Genomic DNA, 17,820 nt, shown 5'->3' on the forward strand with positions numbered 1-17,820 from the left:
TTTACAGATTCCCTCCTATACTATATGCCTAAACAAGCACTTTTACACTTTGTTTATTTTAGAAAGAAGTTTTAAATTACAAAACACAAACAATTTAAAAAAACTCAAAAGTTGGGAAATTGAAATTATGGTTAGTAAGCATTTGTTTATTATAGAGATGAAATAAGACAAGAAAGGCAAAATGATTAACTCAACTGCTAGGTTGGTTTTATTTATTGTGATATTTTCAGGTAGGTTTTGATTTCCCAGTACTTATTTTTGGATATTACACATCTATACCTTTCTCATGTTATAAAATGACGCAATTATTAACTTTTTGCTGAAAATATATTTCTCTTTTTATCTCAGACGTGTTCTTTATCTTTGATATTACTTTCTGGGGGCCTTTCTTGAGATTTCTAAACAATTAAAATACGAGCACATGTAGGAATTGGCGATTTCTGCCCTTGCAACATAAAAATTTGAAAACATTTCAAATTCAGCAAACGGTTTTTCGTTACCAGGTTTCAGGGCTTTATTTCTGAGAGTATTTCCCATGATTTCTGTTATTTCAGACTTTCAAAAAGTTTAGAAATCTTGTAAAAATAACAAAGTGATCTACAGGCATGCTATATTACTTCTGTCTCACTACTTGTCAAGCAAGCTAGACGACTAATTTAGACATGTTAGAAATAAAGCAAAAAGTAATGGAAGGAACAATTTTATACAAACTAAATTCCGTAACAATAATCGTATTATCATATAACGCCTATACTACTGTATTACACGCATTATAAACGACTCCAGTCTATGTACATATTTCTTACATAAAAAAGCCTTCGAATCGTAACTTCTTGAGTTTTAAGCATCAAAATGGTTTTAATTTCACCATTTCGTGATATATCTTGGTAAGATCTTGTCAAGATTTTCTACCAGGGTGTGTACATATTTCTTACATAAAAAAAGCCTTCGAATCGTAACTTTTTGAGTTCTAAAAGCCTCAAAATGGTTTTAATTTGCACCATTTCGTTGGTATTTTTATTCAGTTTTCTAAGAAATTTGGGTGTTTTGAAGTCTGGGTTTGGAGTCTACAAAGCCTAAAAATTTCTCAACTTGTATTTAATATTTAGGCCATCGAAGCCTTATGTTCTTATATAGTTTGTTCTTATAAAAAACGTGAATTTTTGTCATTATTTTTTCAGGCCAAATTTCAGCAAAGAGCGTCATTGTTTCACAAACGAATATAGCAAAAAATGGCCCTAATTGTGGTACAAAGACACAACCATGTCAAACAATCAAATATGCAATTGATAACATTGCACGAGATGGAGATATTGTTTTTATTGATGGAGGCTGTAACAGTTATACATACAACATTGATGAAACAATTATCATAGATCAACATATAACAATCACAGCCCTTGAACATGATCAAAAATGTAATTATCCTTTAATTAAGGGGACAAAGACTATGACGACACTTCCAGGGTTCATTTTATTTGAAGTACGTTCCAATTTAAACATAAGTTTTATAAGACACACGATGGTGCAACCCTCTTATGGTCCATATTCCTACATTTTTTCCCTGAATAAAACAAGCAGCAGTATTGTAATTCAAGTTAGTGATTCTGATTTCAGTAACGTACTTGGAATAGTAACCTTTGTTACACAAAATAACACTGTTGCATTTGAAAGATGCAATTTATCTGAAATACAAAATGATCAAGTTAATTTCCAAAAAGTACCAGGAAATCATGTAATCCTTAATCAAAGTCATCTTCAAGACACTGGTGATTTTGTTTCACAATTGTTTGTAGGATTCGAGGAAGTGACTTTTTTTGATACCATTTTCAACGGAGTAAATATATATACAGAAGATCAATATTCAGGCCACAGTCTAAGTCTGATAAACTGTTATTTGAACAACACCGAGCTCTTTATTGACGATGCAAACTCTACTCTTTTCCATAACATTACAATTGGGCAGGATAGCTTAATATATATTTCCAATGCAGCTTACGTTGATGTATTGGACGTACTGTTCACCGACAACTATAAGGTGGCTTCATCGCAATATTTTATGAGCTTCGATTCTGTTCAAAATGTCAATGTAAATGGGCTCATCTTGATAGATTCTTTGTCTCAAATCGTTTTCCAATTACGAGGCTCACATCTGAATATGAATGCTAAAATCGAACACGCCTTTCATGACTACTATCAAAAACTTCAAATGCAGCATTTTTTCGGTGATAATAACGAATATGGCTATATAACATTTTCTTTGGATAGGACGAACCCTTTTCATATCACAGATCCTAATGGTCTCATAGGGTCTACCACAGATGAGTATTTGGTTTCTTGTTCACCAAACTTCAGAGCAGATTTCATTGTTGACAATGCTGTATCACCTAACCTCTACTCTTCATTATGTGTACCACTTCCAAGCCAATATTACACTCTTGCGGAATCGAAGGCCTATTTGAATGAAACAAACCAAAAATTTTCAACTTCTCCAAATACAAAAATTCAAAAATGTCCTTTTGAAGCACAGTGTGGTGATGGTCAAATATCGAACAAAGAACTTTATTGGGGAATGGTAATTGACAATACCAGTTTCGTTAACACATTTGGAGATTCAGTTCATGGTTCCTCAATCGCATTCTTTCCTTGTCCGGAATTATATTGTTGTCCGATAAATGAAAATTGTAATGGTGGATTTGATTCGTGTTGGAGAGGGCGCAAAGGAACTTTATGTGGTGATTGTAAGGATGGTTTTGTTGTTCCGATTATCGGTCATGGTTGTATGCCGGAACTTGATTGTGACGTCGTCACTTTCGTTGCTGTTTTCTTTTTATTAACACCAGTATGGCTATTGATGGTCAAATACGCTTGTGTATTGATAGAGAAAGTTCTCCAAATCGGGAAACGTCTTCGAGAAGGAGTTGACAGGGGACGGAGAATTCCTGAACCCGATCGGAATCAGGCTCAGGAGCATGATGAGCACATCGGATATATTTTGGATGAACCTTGTGGAGATGGAGGTCGAATGTCACCAATTATCGGTCAACCACCGAATCGTCCAATTAATGAAAAAGATGACGTTGATATTTTCATTGTATCATTAATGGAGATTGTTTTCGTGTTTTATCAGGTTGCATACACAATGAGAGTGAAAACTGCTCAAAGAATCAAACACCAAGAATCATTGATCATTGACATTCTAACCATCCCTTTCACAGGGAGCATTGATGCAACTCCACCATCCAATCAATATTGCGCTGCATTGACCAGAGATGCGTTTGCCATTGAAGCATTCAAAATCAGTCCACTATTTTTCAGTTTCTGCATTCTTCTTGCAGCAATCGCCTTATTTCAAATGAAAGAATGGATCGGAAAATTCCGCCGACGGGTGAACAATGGAGAAAGAGAACCATTGTTAAGATATCAACAACTTGATCAAAATACACCCAATTATGATGGTAGAAGAAAACCTCTCGATCTTCAGTTGAGTGAATGGTATTTGAATTTCATGTTTATTGCATATTTACCATTTGCTTTGTTTTTACTGAAGGTTATCAATTGTTGGAGTGGCTTTACTGATGAAAGTTTGTCCTATCTTCAATCATCTGTCTCCTGCTTTTCTCGACCTTGTCAAGCAATTGCGTTATTCGTTTTCATCTTTATCTGGGTACCCGTACCTTTAGCAATGTACTTCGCAACTGAACTTTTAAGAGCTTGTAAAATTAACACATCACAATTTCTTGTAGCGTTGACATTCCCACCCTCCATTATTTGGTATTTTGTGAAACGTGAAAACGGAGAAGGGTTGACTCGTAAACAAATCTCATTTATGTATCATTTTCTTCAAATCATTGATGGCGGATATCGAAAATGGAAGCCAGAAGAAAACCAACCCATGCAATGGAAACCGGCCCTTATTACACGTGCTTTAATTATCGCTGTACTCATCAATATTAATGATCCTTTTGTACGATTGACAACCTTTTGTTTGGTTTTCTTCGTATTCACAATATTTGAATCCACGATGAAACCGTATAAAGACAAAACCTTAAACACATTGAGTATCAATAGCTGGGTTTTGTTGATGATGTTGGCTATCTTTAACCTCTTTTGGCTTTTCACTGGAATAAATGAAATTGAGAAAAGTGATGTTTTGTCGTTTATTGGTTATCTCCTATTGGTTTGCGAGATTATCTTGCTTTTACTGCCGTTTTTATCGGTGATATTTTATATTCTTGGATGTCTGGTTTACACGACTGTTCAAAAGTATTTAATAAAAAAGCAAAATTGATTAGTACCTTTACTTTGTTATAATAAAGTTTATTTTAACTTTACTGGTTTGGATCTACTTTAAATATAGAATTTAATTATTTATCAATAGTCCCCAATTACCAATTCCTTTGACTTTATCTAAGTTCGTATCAAAAGTGTATCGAAACCTGAACTTAGGATTTGAAAAGAAATTATTTGATGAAAAAATTTTCGTGTAGCTTTAACCAAGGAACTTTAATAAAAGTCTCAAGTTCTTGCTTTAATTTTCAGTTTTACGATTTTTAGAATGTTTTTTCAAACAGGGGAATTTTTTATTGGATAAATAATTTTTGATAAAATTGATTTTGTTTCGATTAAAATAATAACATTTTTGACGCCCTTTTCACAGACCCGCTGGGCCCCTTCCCACTGGAAAAATTGGCCGAAATATCGTCCCCAGTGGAAAATTATACTCATATTTTTGTCCCCGCTGCGAACAATCATATAAGCAAATTCTCACTGCAAAATATTGTGCTGTTTTTCCATCCCCATTGAATTTTCTGGCTCGAAAACAATGGAATTTAAATCCTTAACCATAAGAAACATGGTAATATCGTCAGTTATTTTTACCCCTACTCGCTGCGAAAACCCTACCAGGTCTGTGAGACGGGGGTGTTGTTTAAAACGCTCTTTTCGTGATGCATGACATAATTACCAACCTCGTTTTCAAAATTGTTCGTGCTAAGATACTATTCAACATCATCATTTTGAGCAATTGCGGTTTTATATGTTAAATGTCGTTTGAAGTAATCTATATTGTCCGTATTGTTTGGTGAACAAATCAACAAAAAAGTGTTCATTACCAATACAAGCCTTTAGGATCTAGATCAATAGGGGATCAATAGGTCGACAATAATAAATTATATACGAATCATATATACGAAAAAAAGTTATTTTAATTTTGTATGCAATATTATTTTAAAATATGATTTATAATTTGATTTACTCTTTAGCCTAATTTAGGAGATATGCTATTGATAAGGGGGGTTTGTACTTTTACGGTGTGACGGGATTGGCCCTTTTTAGTACGGTATTACGGGATTTGACGGAAAAAAAGACGGGAAAACGGTATTTTAAAATCAGACGGTGACGGTATTTGGTCTTATTTTTTGTCATTATGCCGGTATTTGAACCTGTACAAACCGGTGTGACGGTGTTATTTTTTTTTTTTAATTTTCGGGATTCCGGGATTCAGCAAAAATTTTGACGGGAAAACGGTATTTTTAACTCCTACAAACCCCCCCCCTAATAAGTAGATATAATTTCAACTTAGGATGGATTATAATAAATACATTTTTTTTTCAATTAAAAGCCTAATCAGGCAATCACTTTGAAATTCTTCTCGTGGTTTTTGTAAGTTTTAGGCTTTATTGATGAATCTAACGGATTTTGACCGAATCGCTAAATTTTCTTTCTCTCAACATTTCTTCCCTTATGGCAAGAAACTAAATTAAAGTTCCTTGACATATCAAAATAGCAAAAGCAATGAGAAAAAGTACGTGTAAAGAAGTATCACTAGATGAAAATGGAAGGAGTACAATCTCTTCAGTACCTTCAAACATCAATTTGGACCATATTTTTTCGACCAAATGGCTACGGACGGCAAGGACATATAAGTATCCGAAAGCTCGCCAAAAATTGTAGCACTATGATTTGAGATAGATCATTTCATAAATTACGTTACGAACATCACTTGCCTCGTTTTGAAATTATTGCCATGGTGATTAACTCCCAGTGGATTTCATTAAAACTACATTACATTCATAAGAAAATCATTTAATGTCTCAAGGGATATAATCACCATGGTAATTGTTTGAATACGAGGCAAGTGATGTTCGTGACGTAATTTATAAAAAAAGTCTATTGTCTCAAGTTTAGGACAATTTTCTTCGAATTAGAGAAAATTCGAATTGTGGAGATTTCATACGGCTGTCCAGGTTAAGGGGATTGAAGTTCTGGTTCAAATTACAGAAAAATTTGAATATATAATATCCAGGCTCAAATAATAAATAGTTGGCTGTATTTCCCGCTGTATTTCTAAGGAATATTTTTTACAATTTTTTAGTGATTTATACAAAGTAATATTTTGATGTTTTTGATGACATTTTAAAACTAAATACAAACAATATTTTTGTAAATTCTTCTTTCCTACTTTATCAAAAGCCAATCGTATTCAGTACCGGCCAGCTATATTTTGTTCATATTGGAACAATCTTCTCGGTTGCCTGAATTCTTTTGATTTAGAAAAAAACCTTAAGAATGGAAAAAAAGATTTAAATCTTTCTAATGGTTTTCTAGCATGCCCACGTATGACATATTTTTCTGCGCCACAATTTTCTCGAATTTCGGGTGTTTTTGTGAAATTCAGCTGTCGCTAGAAATCTTAAACTATGGTTTTTTTTTGCCGAAACCCCTAGGAAAATGAAAGACATTAGGTGAAAAAGAGGCCGATTGGCGAGTGTTGTCCGCACGAAAAATTGGAGTTTTTGGATCAAATGATTTCATCTTTTTTGTCACAAACAACAAATGTATTAATAAAAGTGTCAATATAAGTATCTGTATCCAACTAAAATGCTTGTCGACACACTAAAAGAATAGGGTTTGTTTGGTCCTAGTCCATGCCATGAACAGTTCCAGGCTTTAGCCCCTGAGATCTAAAAAGTGTGGAAAAAGTAGAGCTTCTACCCTTACAATAAGTTTACAGGCTAAATTTCATATCACTAACCACTTTCCACGTAATATATTTTGAAACGGATTATTGTAGGGTCAGTTGGAACTTTTCATGATATTTAGTTAAGAGTCTAATGTTCATTTGATTCTATGAGTTCAATTTCCATTCTTGAATCCGATATTTTTCTGTTAAATTTCAATATTTTATACATTTAATCCCCAATGAATATAACTCTTGAAAGTATCAATCGAAAGAAAAACCATGATGAATTTTTCAAGAATCGGTGGCTACACCTCGAATTATTTGATTCATCAATATATAGTAACATAATATTTATAATTTATCTTCAAAAATTTGAAATAAAATTTTTAGCTATTCATCACTTTGTATCATTGGTAACTCATTCATTCAGTTAAAAAGGTGAATCAAAACGCGGGTAAAACAATGAAAAACGCGTTTAAAACGCGGTTTTAACGGATCTTGGTAACCCGTTGTGTATTGGCAACCTAAATAGACCAAAACAGAGTTGTATTTAAAACGAAATTTTAAGCTAGCTTTTTCATACTTCGTGCATTTTAGCAGTCAGAAGGTCGGGAAAATAACATTGCGCAAATTTAACAAACACAAATTTGAATGTAAGTCTCAAAGAAAGTGTTTTTAATTATTTTAAGGGATTTTAAGGAATTAATTTTAACTCTGTTCTTTTGAACTGGTATATGTATTTGTGACTTTTATAATTTTCTATCGGTGATTTGCTTTTAAAATAAAATATTTTAGCAGTGACTGGATTTCTAATTTTCGTTATACACGATCTGGAGTTAATTTGAATCCTCTTCAAGCCTATTTTTCATGATGTTAAAAAAAATGTTAAGTTTTATAAGGCCATCAATATCATATCCAGGAGATTAAGTATAGTTTTTTTCTGCTGACTTATTCTCAATTTCTCTTTATCTACGTTCAGCGATCAACAGCATTCGATCATTTAAACCATGGCAGATTTCTACAGCAATGTTTCATCAATCGATGATAAAATCAAGAACAGTTTAAGCAGCACTTCCTTGGCATTCCAGCAGACATTCTTATCTAAATCAATGCCAGATCTTCAAGCTATCAAAGCACCATTGAACAAACCTATTGGTGGAGTTGATGATGGTGAAATCAACTTACCAGATATTGCACCGGCGACTGCAGGAGTTATGGATTCTCAACCACCAATAGCATTGAACACAAGACGTAAATCATATGGAGATCTCAATGACATCAAATTCTTTAATTCTGAATCTAGTGCTGGAGATCCTAGCTATGGTCATCAGGCTCAATTTCAACCAGAGCTGCAAGAAGGTGTAGATCGACTTCTGATCAAGAAACGGAGCATTTTAAATGAAATCCAAGTACCACAGTACCATAAAGGATCCAGGAAAGATATCCAGGATTTCTACAATCAAGAAGAAAATGAATTTGAATCAAAACGGAATTCGAATCTCAAAGAGTTAACAAGTCTGATGGTCAAGAAATCACCAAGGAAACTCACCATTGCCGAAGAGTATCAGAAATTACAATTGGAAAGTAAAATGCAAGATGATATCCGAAGAGCACAATCTATCTTTAATTCAACGCATAAGGAACGCATTGATGCTTGCCAAACTAATCGAGATGGTATGGATTCTCTAGATTCTGCTCGTAAAATTCCTGAACCATCCCAACCTGTTGAAGAATCTAAGCCAGAACCAATCGATGTAGATGCGTTAATCAATAACCGAGGTCCAGTCAGCAGGAATATAGAGGAAGAAAACAACAAATTGCTAGAGCTCTTGAAGAATGATCGCCAAGCTGAACCAGAGCCTTCAATAGTTGGATTCACCAAAACGTATGAGCCTGAGGAACAGATTCCACAATACAGTAACCGAGACCTGCAGCAACTGGGAGAATCACCAGTAGCTAGCCCAGTAGCCAGAGAAGAGAAAGAAAATGGAGATGGGAAACCATACTATCCAATCAAAATGTACGTTAAACAACCAAAACAAAAAGATAAAGTTGGCAAGAGAAGCGATAATAAGGGGAACAAGAAAGCTGGTGCTGGTGGTGGTTCATACGCAGATCTGGCAAACAGAAAATCGACCAAGAAACAACCAGTGACCAACAAAACCAAGAAAACAAAACGAAAAGTACAATCAGCTGGAGGCCAAGCAAAACCTAAGGAAGGACATAACAACAAATCAAAAGTTGGTGAGGCACGAGGTGAAGTGAAGTCAGCCCTGGAATCAACTGGTCCTTTCTGCAAATGTTCTGATGAAGAAGATGGAGGAGCTGAAGAGCCAATTGATGCTAAGCATACACTGGATTATCCAATCGTTCGACCTGTATTTAATGGTAATTACATCTTCGGTGGAGCCGCTGAGGAGCCACAGTATTACCAACCACCCGGTGGACCACAAGCCACGTTTATGGCACCGCAAGCTTTACCAAGTGGTGGATTCTATATCCCACAACAAACCCAATATGCACCTCAAGATATGGCACCTTCCAGAGGAAATGTCAATGGTAATCTCTATTTTGCTGGATCTAATGATCCTTATCAACAGCAACCAGCTCCATATAACGCGAATTTCGATACCCCATCAATGTCAGATAAAAACAATAATAGATATGATGACTGTCCGATGGCACAGAATTATTTCAACAAATTTGCAGCCGTCCAAACATTCCAATCTGAATATCTCAATGAAATCAAGAATCAACCTAAACCACCAGTTATGCCAAAGCTACCAGTTGGTCTTCACAACCCATCAATCGATATGATGCATACTCCAATCGAAAGTGGTATCTATACCACAAAAGGACAAGAATTCTTACCACCAGTACCAGGACATCAAATCCCAATCAAACAAGAGAGATTCTCAGCCAGTAATGAATATACAAGGATGTCTTCACCACAAAACACTTCCAGTGGATACAGTACTGACGAAGGTTACGGTGAAAGACAACCTGTCAAACCTAAACAACGGATAACCAAGAGCTTCTCACAAAATAGTGCTGAAGAACTTCAGGACGAAATCATAAGGGTGAGTAGATATTATATAGTATTACTCGGTCATTTTGGGCTAGGTTTGCATCGAAAAAATCAAAAGTTAGTCTGTGTCATGCCAGAAATTTTAAACTTCATTACATTCATAAGGGCCCTTCATTGCATTCATAAGGGCCCTTCATTGCGATGGATCGTTTCATTTTGCATTCGTAATATTTTCCTTTTTTTCTTTGTTTATATGTTTCTTAAAAAGGTCCCAGCGTTGTTCACCCTTTGTTCATGATCTCCATGATCTTGTCAATTAATTCTAACGTCAGATTTGAAATCTATAGTACACCCCCTTCTCACAGACCCGTTAGGATTTTTTCAGCCAGTGGGGATGAAAATAAAGGAATATGAAACTCTATGGGGATTGATATTCCCATACTTTCTATGGCTGGGGATTCAGAAAACTCAATGGGGATGGGGAAAATAGCTTAATACTTTACAATGAGGTTTAGTTTATTTGGTTATTTTCAGTGGGGACAAAAATTGGAGGATATTTTTCACCGGGGTCCTTACTTTGGAGAATTTTTCCAGTGGGAGGGGTCCCAGTGGGTCTATGAGAAGGGGGGTGTTATAGTGACATTAGTTACCGTTACTTTATCTTTCTCTCACTCTCCAGAAAAACAAAGTGATGCGCCAAAAGCAATACTCAGAAACCATTCGACAACACCAGAAGAGTTCATCACCCAAACCACAAGTACCAAGTTGGAATATGCGATCACGTGATGATGAGAAAAATTATAATGAATCCAAACGAGCAGCGGTAAGTGTAGCCAAAGAATCTGGCTCTTACTCTTTCCTGTTATACCAAGAATATAGAAGGTCTTAATTCTTGGCTACACTGTTGGCGAGAAAGCCAACACCTCTCATGACGTTGTGTAGTGACACAAACGAACAGCGGTAAGCGATCTCAGTTTTCTCGAGATGCATAAAATTATCGTGGTCCACATGGTCCATATGGTAAGGTTGTTTCAGTGGTCTCATCACTGTGTCGCCAAGCGAGCGTCCCGGGTTCGATTCCCGGAGGTGCCATATATCATCTATCTCTCTATACTGCGTTTCTCGTGACCAAAGCCAGCTCAACTCTCTATCCAATTTCTTTCGGTAAATGAGTACTAGTAAGCCCTTCTGCAATAAGTGGGTCAATCGCGGGTGTTGCGGGTTGTGCTATGTTGGCTTCACCCAAAGTGAAGTAAGACTTGCTAAAATAATCCTATTTCCAGGCTATATGATCATCCAATCTAGATTCCCAACTGAGGGGAACAGCTAATCGATTGATCGGCATAACTAATATTGCGAGCTTTTGTTATTCTATATTCAAATGTATAGCTTTCTAAAGTCTATGACTCGAGACTCTTGGATGGGAAATGAAGCCACTTATTTCCCATCCAGACTGCCAGAATGCCCGCGCGTGGTTTTTACACAAACGCCGGATTGAAAGTAAATCTATCACTAAAGAATGTATGTAGTCTTCAAAAACAAAGGAACCACTAGATACAATCACTCCTTTTTGCTACTGTGTGAAAACCGAGTCATCGTAATAAGAATAATTCCGTTGAGATTGGTTTCCACATTAAGGGAAAATTAAGTGCACACTTAAAGCTAAAGGACCCTTAGATATGTAAACGATGCTTTAGGCGGTAATTGTTCTATTTCAAAATGAGACTTTCAATGAATTTTTTTTAATTAGTACACTTTTGTCTCAGTAACAATTTTAGTTGAATAAGCTACTTGCTAAGAAAAAATATGGAAAGCGATTTTGTTGTTCATAGATCGATAATATCACAATTTAGGAATACTTAAATCTAACAGTAATCGTGATTGTCATCAGCGTTAAGGGTTTTTTCTATATCTTTTCATTTGTTGTTAAAGGAGGTTGTATGTATAGGTTTATCAAGTTTTCTCCTTTTTCAATAGGCTTTACAATATGCTAAGAGTGTCCAATCAGAGCCAAGAACGGCACCGCTTCCACCACCAGCCACTATCAAACCTTCTACAAACACCACCACTCCATCGGATTATGATCAACTCTTGAAATCGATTGAGGAAATGAAACAACGACATGAGCAAGACAAAGTAGCTGTCGATCAACTTACCGCCGGTAGACCACAACCTAAGAAATAAAATCTCATTTTTAAATTTTGTGTGAATTAAAAGTTTTGAATAAATTTTTATTGATGATGAGACTCAGGTTTTCTGATGTAAGTGTTCTGACAACACTCACTGTAATTCTGAAGCAACTACAAATTGTACACTCGCTCTGAGGACGAATCACTATAGGAAAAATAAATTCACCCAGCAGATTGGTCAGGAAACTCTGCCAGTCAAATAATCATTAACATTGTACTGGACTGTATTGTGAACATTCGATATGGGTCAAATTATGTATTGTCGACATTCAATATGGGTCAAATTATGTATTGTTTATATAGATTGATGTATTTTGAAAACAAACGATGGATTATAACCAAGGATTATAAAGTTGAAAAAGGACATTTAAATCGAATAATATTTCAAATCAGATAATTGCTGGTTAGGAAAGACTATTTATTCGGAAGCACTTTTAGAAAGTTAGTAAATATATATCTGTAAATAATAAAGTTTTCAATTTTATGTGAATTAACGGTATTGGATTAATCTTTAACGATGGCGTTTGATCTAGGTTTTGATGAAGGGCTTAGCTTTCAATTATGTATTAAATGTATTAAGGGGGGGTTTCACTTTTACGGTACGACGGTATTGGGCCTTTTTACCCCCGGTAAATCGGTATTACGAGAAAAAAACGACGGGATTACGGTATTTCATTTTCTACCGGTATCGGTAAATTGCCTGTTTTTTTGTCGGTATTTCGATATTTTTATCAATAAAAAACGGTATTTCGGTATAAAACTATTCATCTTTTAGTTTTTTCATGAGTTTCATGAAAGATTTTCAAAAAAGATAAGTCTATTCCGCTATTGTAACCAGTAAAATTTTCTTGCTCGCTTTGCTTGCACAATCTTGCATGTCCTATTCAATTATTGTCATGGTGAGGTTATTCAAAATAACAAAACTTTACGATATCTAAACAAAGATAACTTTTGTGATGCAAATACTGCATCCAACGAATGAGTCTAGATAAAACTTTCTCTGTCAACACTAAATGATATGGTCGTCTCTCCGTATTCACTTATATTGCTACTACAATACAATACACTGATACTGCAGTAACTTAGAGACAGTAAAGGCGGTATTTACTCCTTCAATAATTAGTAAAAATAGGCAGTTTTAAAAACATCTTGTGCAGCATCGAACGATTAAAAAATAATTCACATCATGATGCATATGATGCATTTTCAGGCAATCTAGGCATTCTAAATTTTAAATTTTTTCTTGGGCGAGACTCTTGGAACGCCACACCGGGTACGGCAGGTACGTCGCTCGCCGTACCATATTTTTACCAACAAATTGTCAGTGTTAAATAAAATCAAAAATTGTGTGAACAAACAAGGCATACTTGGCTAACAATAGCGTATTAAGGCCGTTTTTCAATAACAAAGGAGAGCGAAAATTGTCGAAAAATTTTCGCGATCGCTTCGCTCGCGTTCTTATTTTCCACTTATTTTCTTTCCTCCCATAGGGCAGGTTAAACTTTGCCTCCTCTAGTTGCACCACAGCACAACCTCTATGAAACCTGTGTTGAAGTCTACGGCTTCTCAGACCATGATTGGCCCAAACCTCGATTTTAAATTAATTCTCAATATAAAAGACATCTTACGGGTCTGCGAGGAAGAAATTATTGGTGGAAAGGCTTAATTTTGCACTTGCCCTCCGGAACAAGTAAGTAACTTTGGCACGGCAGACCTAAAATATTGCTTTATGAAAGCTCAAATAGCTGTAAAAGAATCGACGATACCGAGAATAAGGTCACAAAACTAGCAAAAAACTTTATATATTGGCGAAAATGTTTAGTATAAGAATAGGTCAATCTGTTTAAAAGAGACCATAAGATACTGTGAAAAGCACAGGTCGAAATCATATATCGACGCTGTGCCGACGAATCGATATTCTATTCAGCGCGCAATCAACGAAGACAAAAGTAACCATGACGACCATCCAAGATCTTGGATGAAGTTCAAAGTTGATATTTTTAATCCCGTTGTTGAAAACACAACTAAAAAGTACCATCATTGCTTTTTAAAAAGAGTCAGTGATAGAGAATCATAACATAAAGTCTGTCTATTATTTCGATTCAATTAAAGTGACATTTCCATAATTAAAAGTTTAGTAATTACTGTTATACATTTGGGGATCATGTAAAAGATTTCTTTCGAAAGAAACTCACTTTAATTACACTTGGAGGTTTCTGGGGAATTCGTAAATAGTAAACTGCATACTGATACAGTCTGCTAGACATTAATAAGGTAATATTTGCTCTTCATCTTTGATTCTTTCCACAGTGATTAGATTGACACATGCGTGATAAAATTTCTATTATTGGTCTTCAGAGGTTAATATTTTCTTTGAAAACTTAACCTCTGATACTCAGGGTAACCATAAGAAGGTTAAATTTAGCCCAATAAGGTGACAATCGTTTAACCAAAGATGTAAAAGCAAAATTGGTGCGTGAACGTGAAAATGGTTTTTTTCGCGCGTGAATACGTGAATTAGAATTGGCAAAAATTTGTGCGTGAATACCTGAAATGAGGGTTGACTGGGGGGCCTCATAAAGTAAAAGACTTGTTTGTACAGTTTCTATACCCTGAGTATCAGACGTTAAGTTTTCAAAGAATATATTAACCTCTGAAGACCAATAATATGTTATGATTCTCTATCACTGACTCTTTTTAAAAAGCATTGCTGATATTTTTTGTTGTGTTTTCAACAACAGGAATAAAAATATCAACTTTGAACTTCATCCAAGATCTTGGATGGTCGTCATGGTTACTTTTGTCTTCGTTGATTGCGCGCACAGCGTCAATATATGATTTTGACCTGTGCTTTTCACGGTACAGTTTCTAATTTATAACTACACAATAGATTTGATAACTGAAAACCGTACATCCTGTGCCCAAGTTCAGGAGTTGCCATAAAGCCATTATGGTAATAACCGGGAGGGCACATTGCTACACATTGTATAACTGAAAATTCATTATTTTCGAAAAAAACATACATATAATGTCGGTATCAGTATTAGGCTTCCTTTACCGACGGTATTACGGTATTTGACCCAAAATTTTGTCGGTATGACGGTATTTAAGACCCCTGAAACCCCCCCCCCCCCTATTAACGTAGGTAATACTTGAATTCATGGAAATGAATTTTGAGGTAGATATCGAGTTTGTTTATAGCCCCACCCTGCCTTGTAACTGAAAACCAGAGTGGTCCCTCTTGAGCCGCCCGAAATACAACCCACGCCGAGTAATTTACAATACCACAAATATTACGGTATTCCTTTTAAAAGTTCGCTTATAAACATTCAATCGTCGCAAAAAACTCGGATAGCGCTGTAAATCTCACAAATCATCCATTCTGCGCACACCATAATATAATCTAAAGGTCAGTGGCGAATATGATGATTTCACTAATTTGCTCAAAACAAAACATTCAAAAATTGCTTTGCCTTTTAGTTGAAAACGAAAGCGAAATCGACTGAGTTCTAATGTTTACCTGATTGGTTCTTCATAAAAACGTTGTTGTTATAATAACCTATTATCACGCATGCAAAGTGAAACAGTACCATGAGTAAACAATCTATGAATATACAACTATACACTGTGACGATAAAAAGTTGATTCTATTTAACTGTAACTTTAACGCGTGTGGCCCCGCGGGGGTAGGGGGTTACTTAGGCAAATGGAGGGTACGGTATGTGCCGCCCTTATTAAGGGTAACTATTTTGGACTTCCAAAGTCCCGCTTAGCGCAGGGTTGGAAAAATCAGAAGAAAATCAAATTTCAGTCCCACTAAGGCTCGGAAAAATAGGAAAATTTCAACTTTTTAAAAAATGTATTACATACAACAGCTCTCTGACTAAAACAAACGAAGAAATACAGCCGCTTTAAGATCAACTAACTGTCAGCTCTACTGTGATTTGACGTCAAATCTTGTCTTGATCGTACTGACGTCGGAATGTTTTTAAACTTCAAGCGGCTGTATTTATTTGTGTGTTTTAGTCAGAGAGAGTTGTTTTGCTCAGAATTTCATACTCTTTCAGATGGTGCCAATCATTTTCGTTTATTTTGACTTTTAAAAATCAGCTATTTCTCTACCTCTTATTTTCCCTTGCAGTTTTGCCTATGGCGTCACTATTTTGGTCATAAAAAGTTTTCCCGGGCCTAATCCGCGTCCTCCCTCTCAAAATTATCTTGTAATATACTGTTTTTTGGAATAGACTAACTTTAACTAAAAATGGTTAGGTCGTAGAAAAGATGTCACGGAACCCCAGGCTTGGCCACCCAGTGCCGTAGGAAGCATTTTCATATTGGGGGGGCTGAAGTTTAGTGACACCGCGAGGGCCAACCATGGTTTGGCCCGAGGGGGGAAATTTTGAAAATTTGAGCTCTAGATTGCTTGAAAATGCACTCATAACATGCACTTAAAAGACAATTATGACAAATTAAAAAAGAAAAAATTTTGCATTTTGGTTTGCAAAATAACTATTTTTGAAAAAATTATTGGGGGGGCATAGCCCCCCCTTGCACCCCCAGTTGCTACGGCACTACTATTAGTCGAAATCGCAGACCTCTACAAAACCGCCGGTAGTATAATGGTATAAGAAGGAGCACGAATCCGTTAGTGGATGCGAGTAGTCTAGGGTAAGGCACATTGTCATTCCTCCCATAATGATGGATGATGGCCGCATTAAAAAATCAAAGGCGGGATGGGCGATATATGGGCGGCACCTTACGCCTCTGCAAATTTTTTTTCCGTAGACGGGCGGAAATATCTTTAATGGTCGGAAATATCATAGCGCAATGGTCGGAAATATCATTTGATGGTCGGAAATATCTTTAGATGGTCGGAAATATCCCAAACTCTGAAAATTTGAAAGTTTAATGGTCGGAAATATCATAGCGTAATGGTCGGAAATATCATTTGATGGTCGGAAATATCATTTGATGGTCGGAAATATCATTTGATGGTCGGAAATATCCAAAACTCTAAAAATTTGAAAATTTAATGGTCGGAAATATCCCGCGCTTTTAAAAATGCTTCATCAGCAAAAAAATGTAGACAAAAATGGTAGCAAAGGTGGTGTTGTGTGGCCAACTTGTTGTGTGGCCAACATGTTGTGTGTGCCAGAAAAGCTTTTTAGAGAGAGAAAGTGGTATTGACCTTTTTATTCTAACACGACTCTTCGTTTTTTCTTGTCTTTTTTATATCCTTTCCTCCTCTGGCCCCCACTGTAAGGGTCATTTTTTGGCCAAATTTTCTCTGCATGCACTGCCAGCTGGATGCACTGTAAAGGTTCGATTTTGGAAGCCAAATTTTCCACCGAACAGTCGTTTTCAGATCGAGTGCCCCCCCCCCCGGGTAAGGTCTAGAATGGGAGGGTGTCCGGGTAGGGTTAGGACTAGCTTTAGGGTGATTTGAGAGCAGTGGGGGCTAGAGGAGGAAAGGATATAAAAAATACAAGAAATAAAGAAGAGTCGTGTTTGAATAAAAAGGTCAATACCACTTTCTCTCCCTAAAAAGCTGTCTACGTCTTGTGTAAAATACTGTGTAAAGAACTAAGAAACAGAACAGTTCTCAGATAGTGTCCCAAAAACTTAAAATAAAAAACTAC

General features: G+C 35.9%; 2 protein-coding genes across 2 annotated transcripts; both read left to right on the forward strand.

The window, feature by feature from the left end:
- Window positions 1-111: 111 nt before the first annotated feature.
- Window positions 112-4,380, forward strand: LOC136817326 (uncharacterized). The gene is made up of 2 exons (XM_067073671.1): window positions 112-230; window positions 1,182-4,380. Exons 1-2 carry the CDS (start codon window positions 182-184, stop codon window positions 4,289-4,291), a joined length of 3,159 nt encoding a protein of 1,052 aa, XP_066929772.1. The 5' UTR covers window positions 112-181; the 3' UTR covers window positions 4,292-4,380.
- A 3,110-nt stretch (window positions 4,381-7,490) lies between these two features.
- Window positions 7,491-12,671, forward strand: LOC136817342 (uncharacterized). Its single transcript, XM_067073686.1, has 4 exons — window positions 7,491-7,617; window positions 7,944-10,044; window positions 10,672-10,815; window positions 11,970-12,671. The coding sequence occupies exons 2-4, from the start codon at window positions 7,972-7,974 to the stop codon at window positions 12,174-12,176; spliced, it is 2,424 nt and encodes an 807-aa protein (XP_066929787.1). The 5' UTR covers window positions 7,491-7,617; window positions 7,944-7,971; the 3' UTR covers window positions 12,177-12,671.
- The last annotated feature ends 5,149 nt before the right edge of the window (window positions 12,672-17,820 follow it).

This window comes from Clytia hemisphaerica, unplaced genomic scaffold, assembly GCF_902728285.1.
Source record: "Clytia hemisphaerica strain Z4C2 unplaced genomic scaffold, Clytia hemisphaerica genome assembly, whole genome shotgun sequence".
Taxonomy (NCBI): domain Eukaryota; kingdom Metazoa; phylum Cnidaria; class Hydrozoa; order Leptothecata; family Clytiidae; genus Clytia; species Clytia hemisphaerica.

Bases quoted from the DNA above. Each gene is read 5' to 3' on its own strand.
- LOC136817326 (XM_067073671.1), top strand. From the start codon at position 182: ATGATTAACTCAACTGCTAGGTTGGTTTTATTTATTGTGATATTTTCA. The intron at 231-1,181 runs GTAGGTTTTGAT...TTATTTTTTCAG, and splicing joins ATTTATTGTGATATTTTCAG to GCCAAATTTCAGCAAAGAGC.
- LOC136817342 (XM_067073686.1), top strand. From the start codon at position 7,972: ATGGCAGATTTCTACAGCAATGTTTCATCAATCGATGATAAAATCAAG. The intron at 10,045-10,671 runs GTGAGTAGATAT...CTCACTCTCCAG, and splicing joins TTCAGGACGAAATCATAAGG to AAAAACAAAGTGATGCGCCA. The intron at 10,816-11,969 runs GTAAGTGTAGCC...CTTTTTCAATAG, and splicing joins ATGAATCCAAACGAGCAGCG to GCTTTACAATATGCTAAGAG.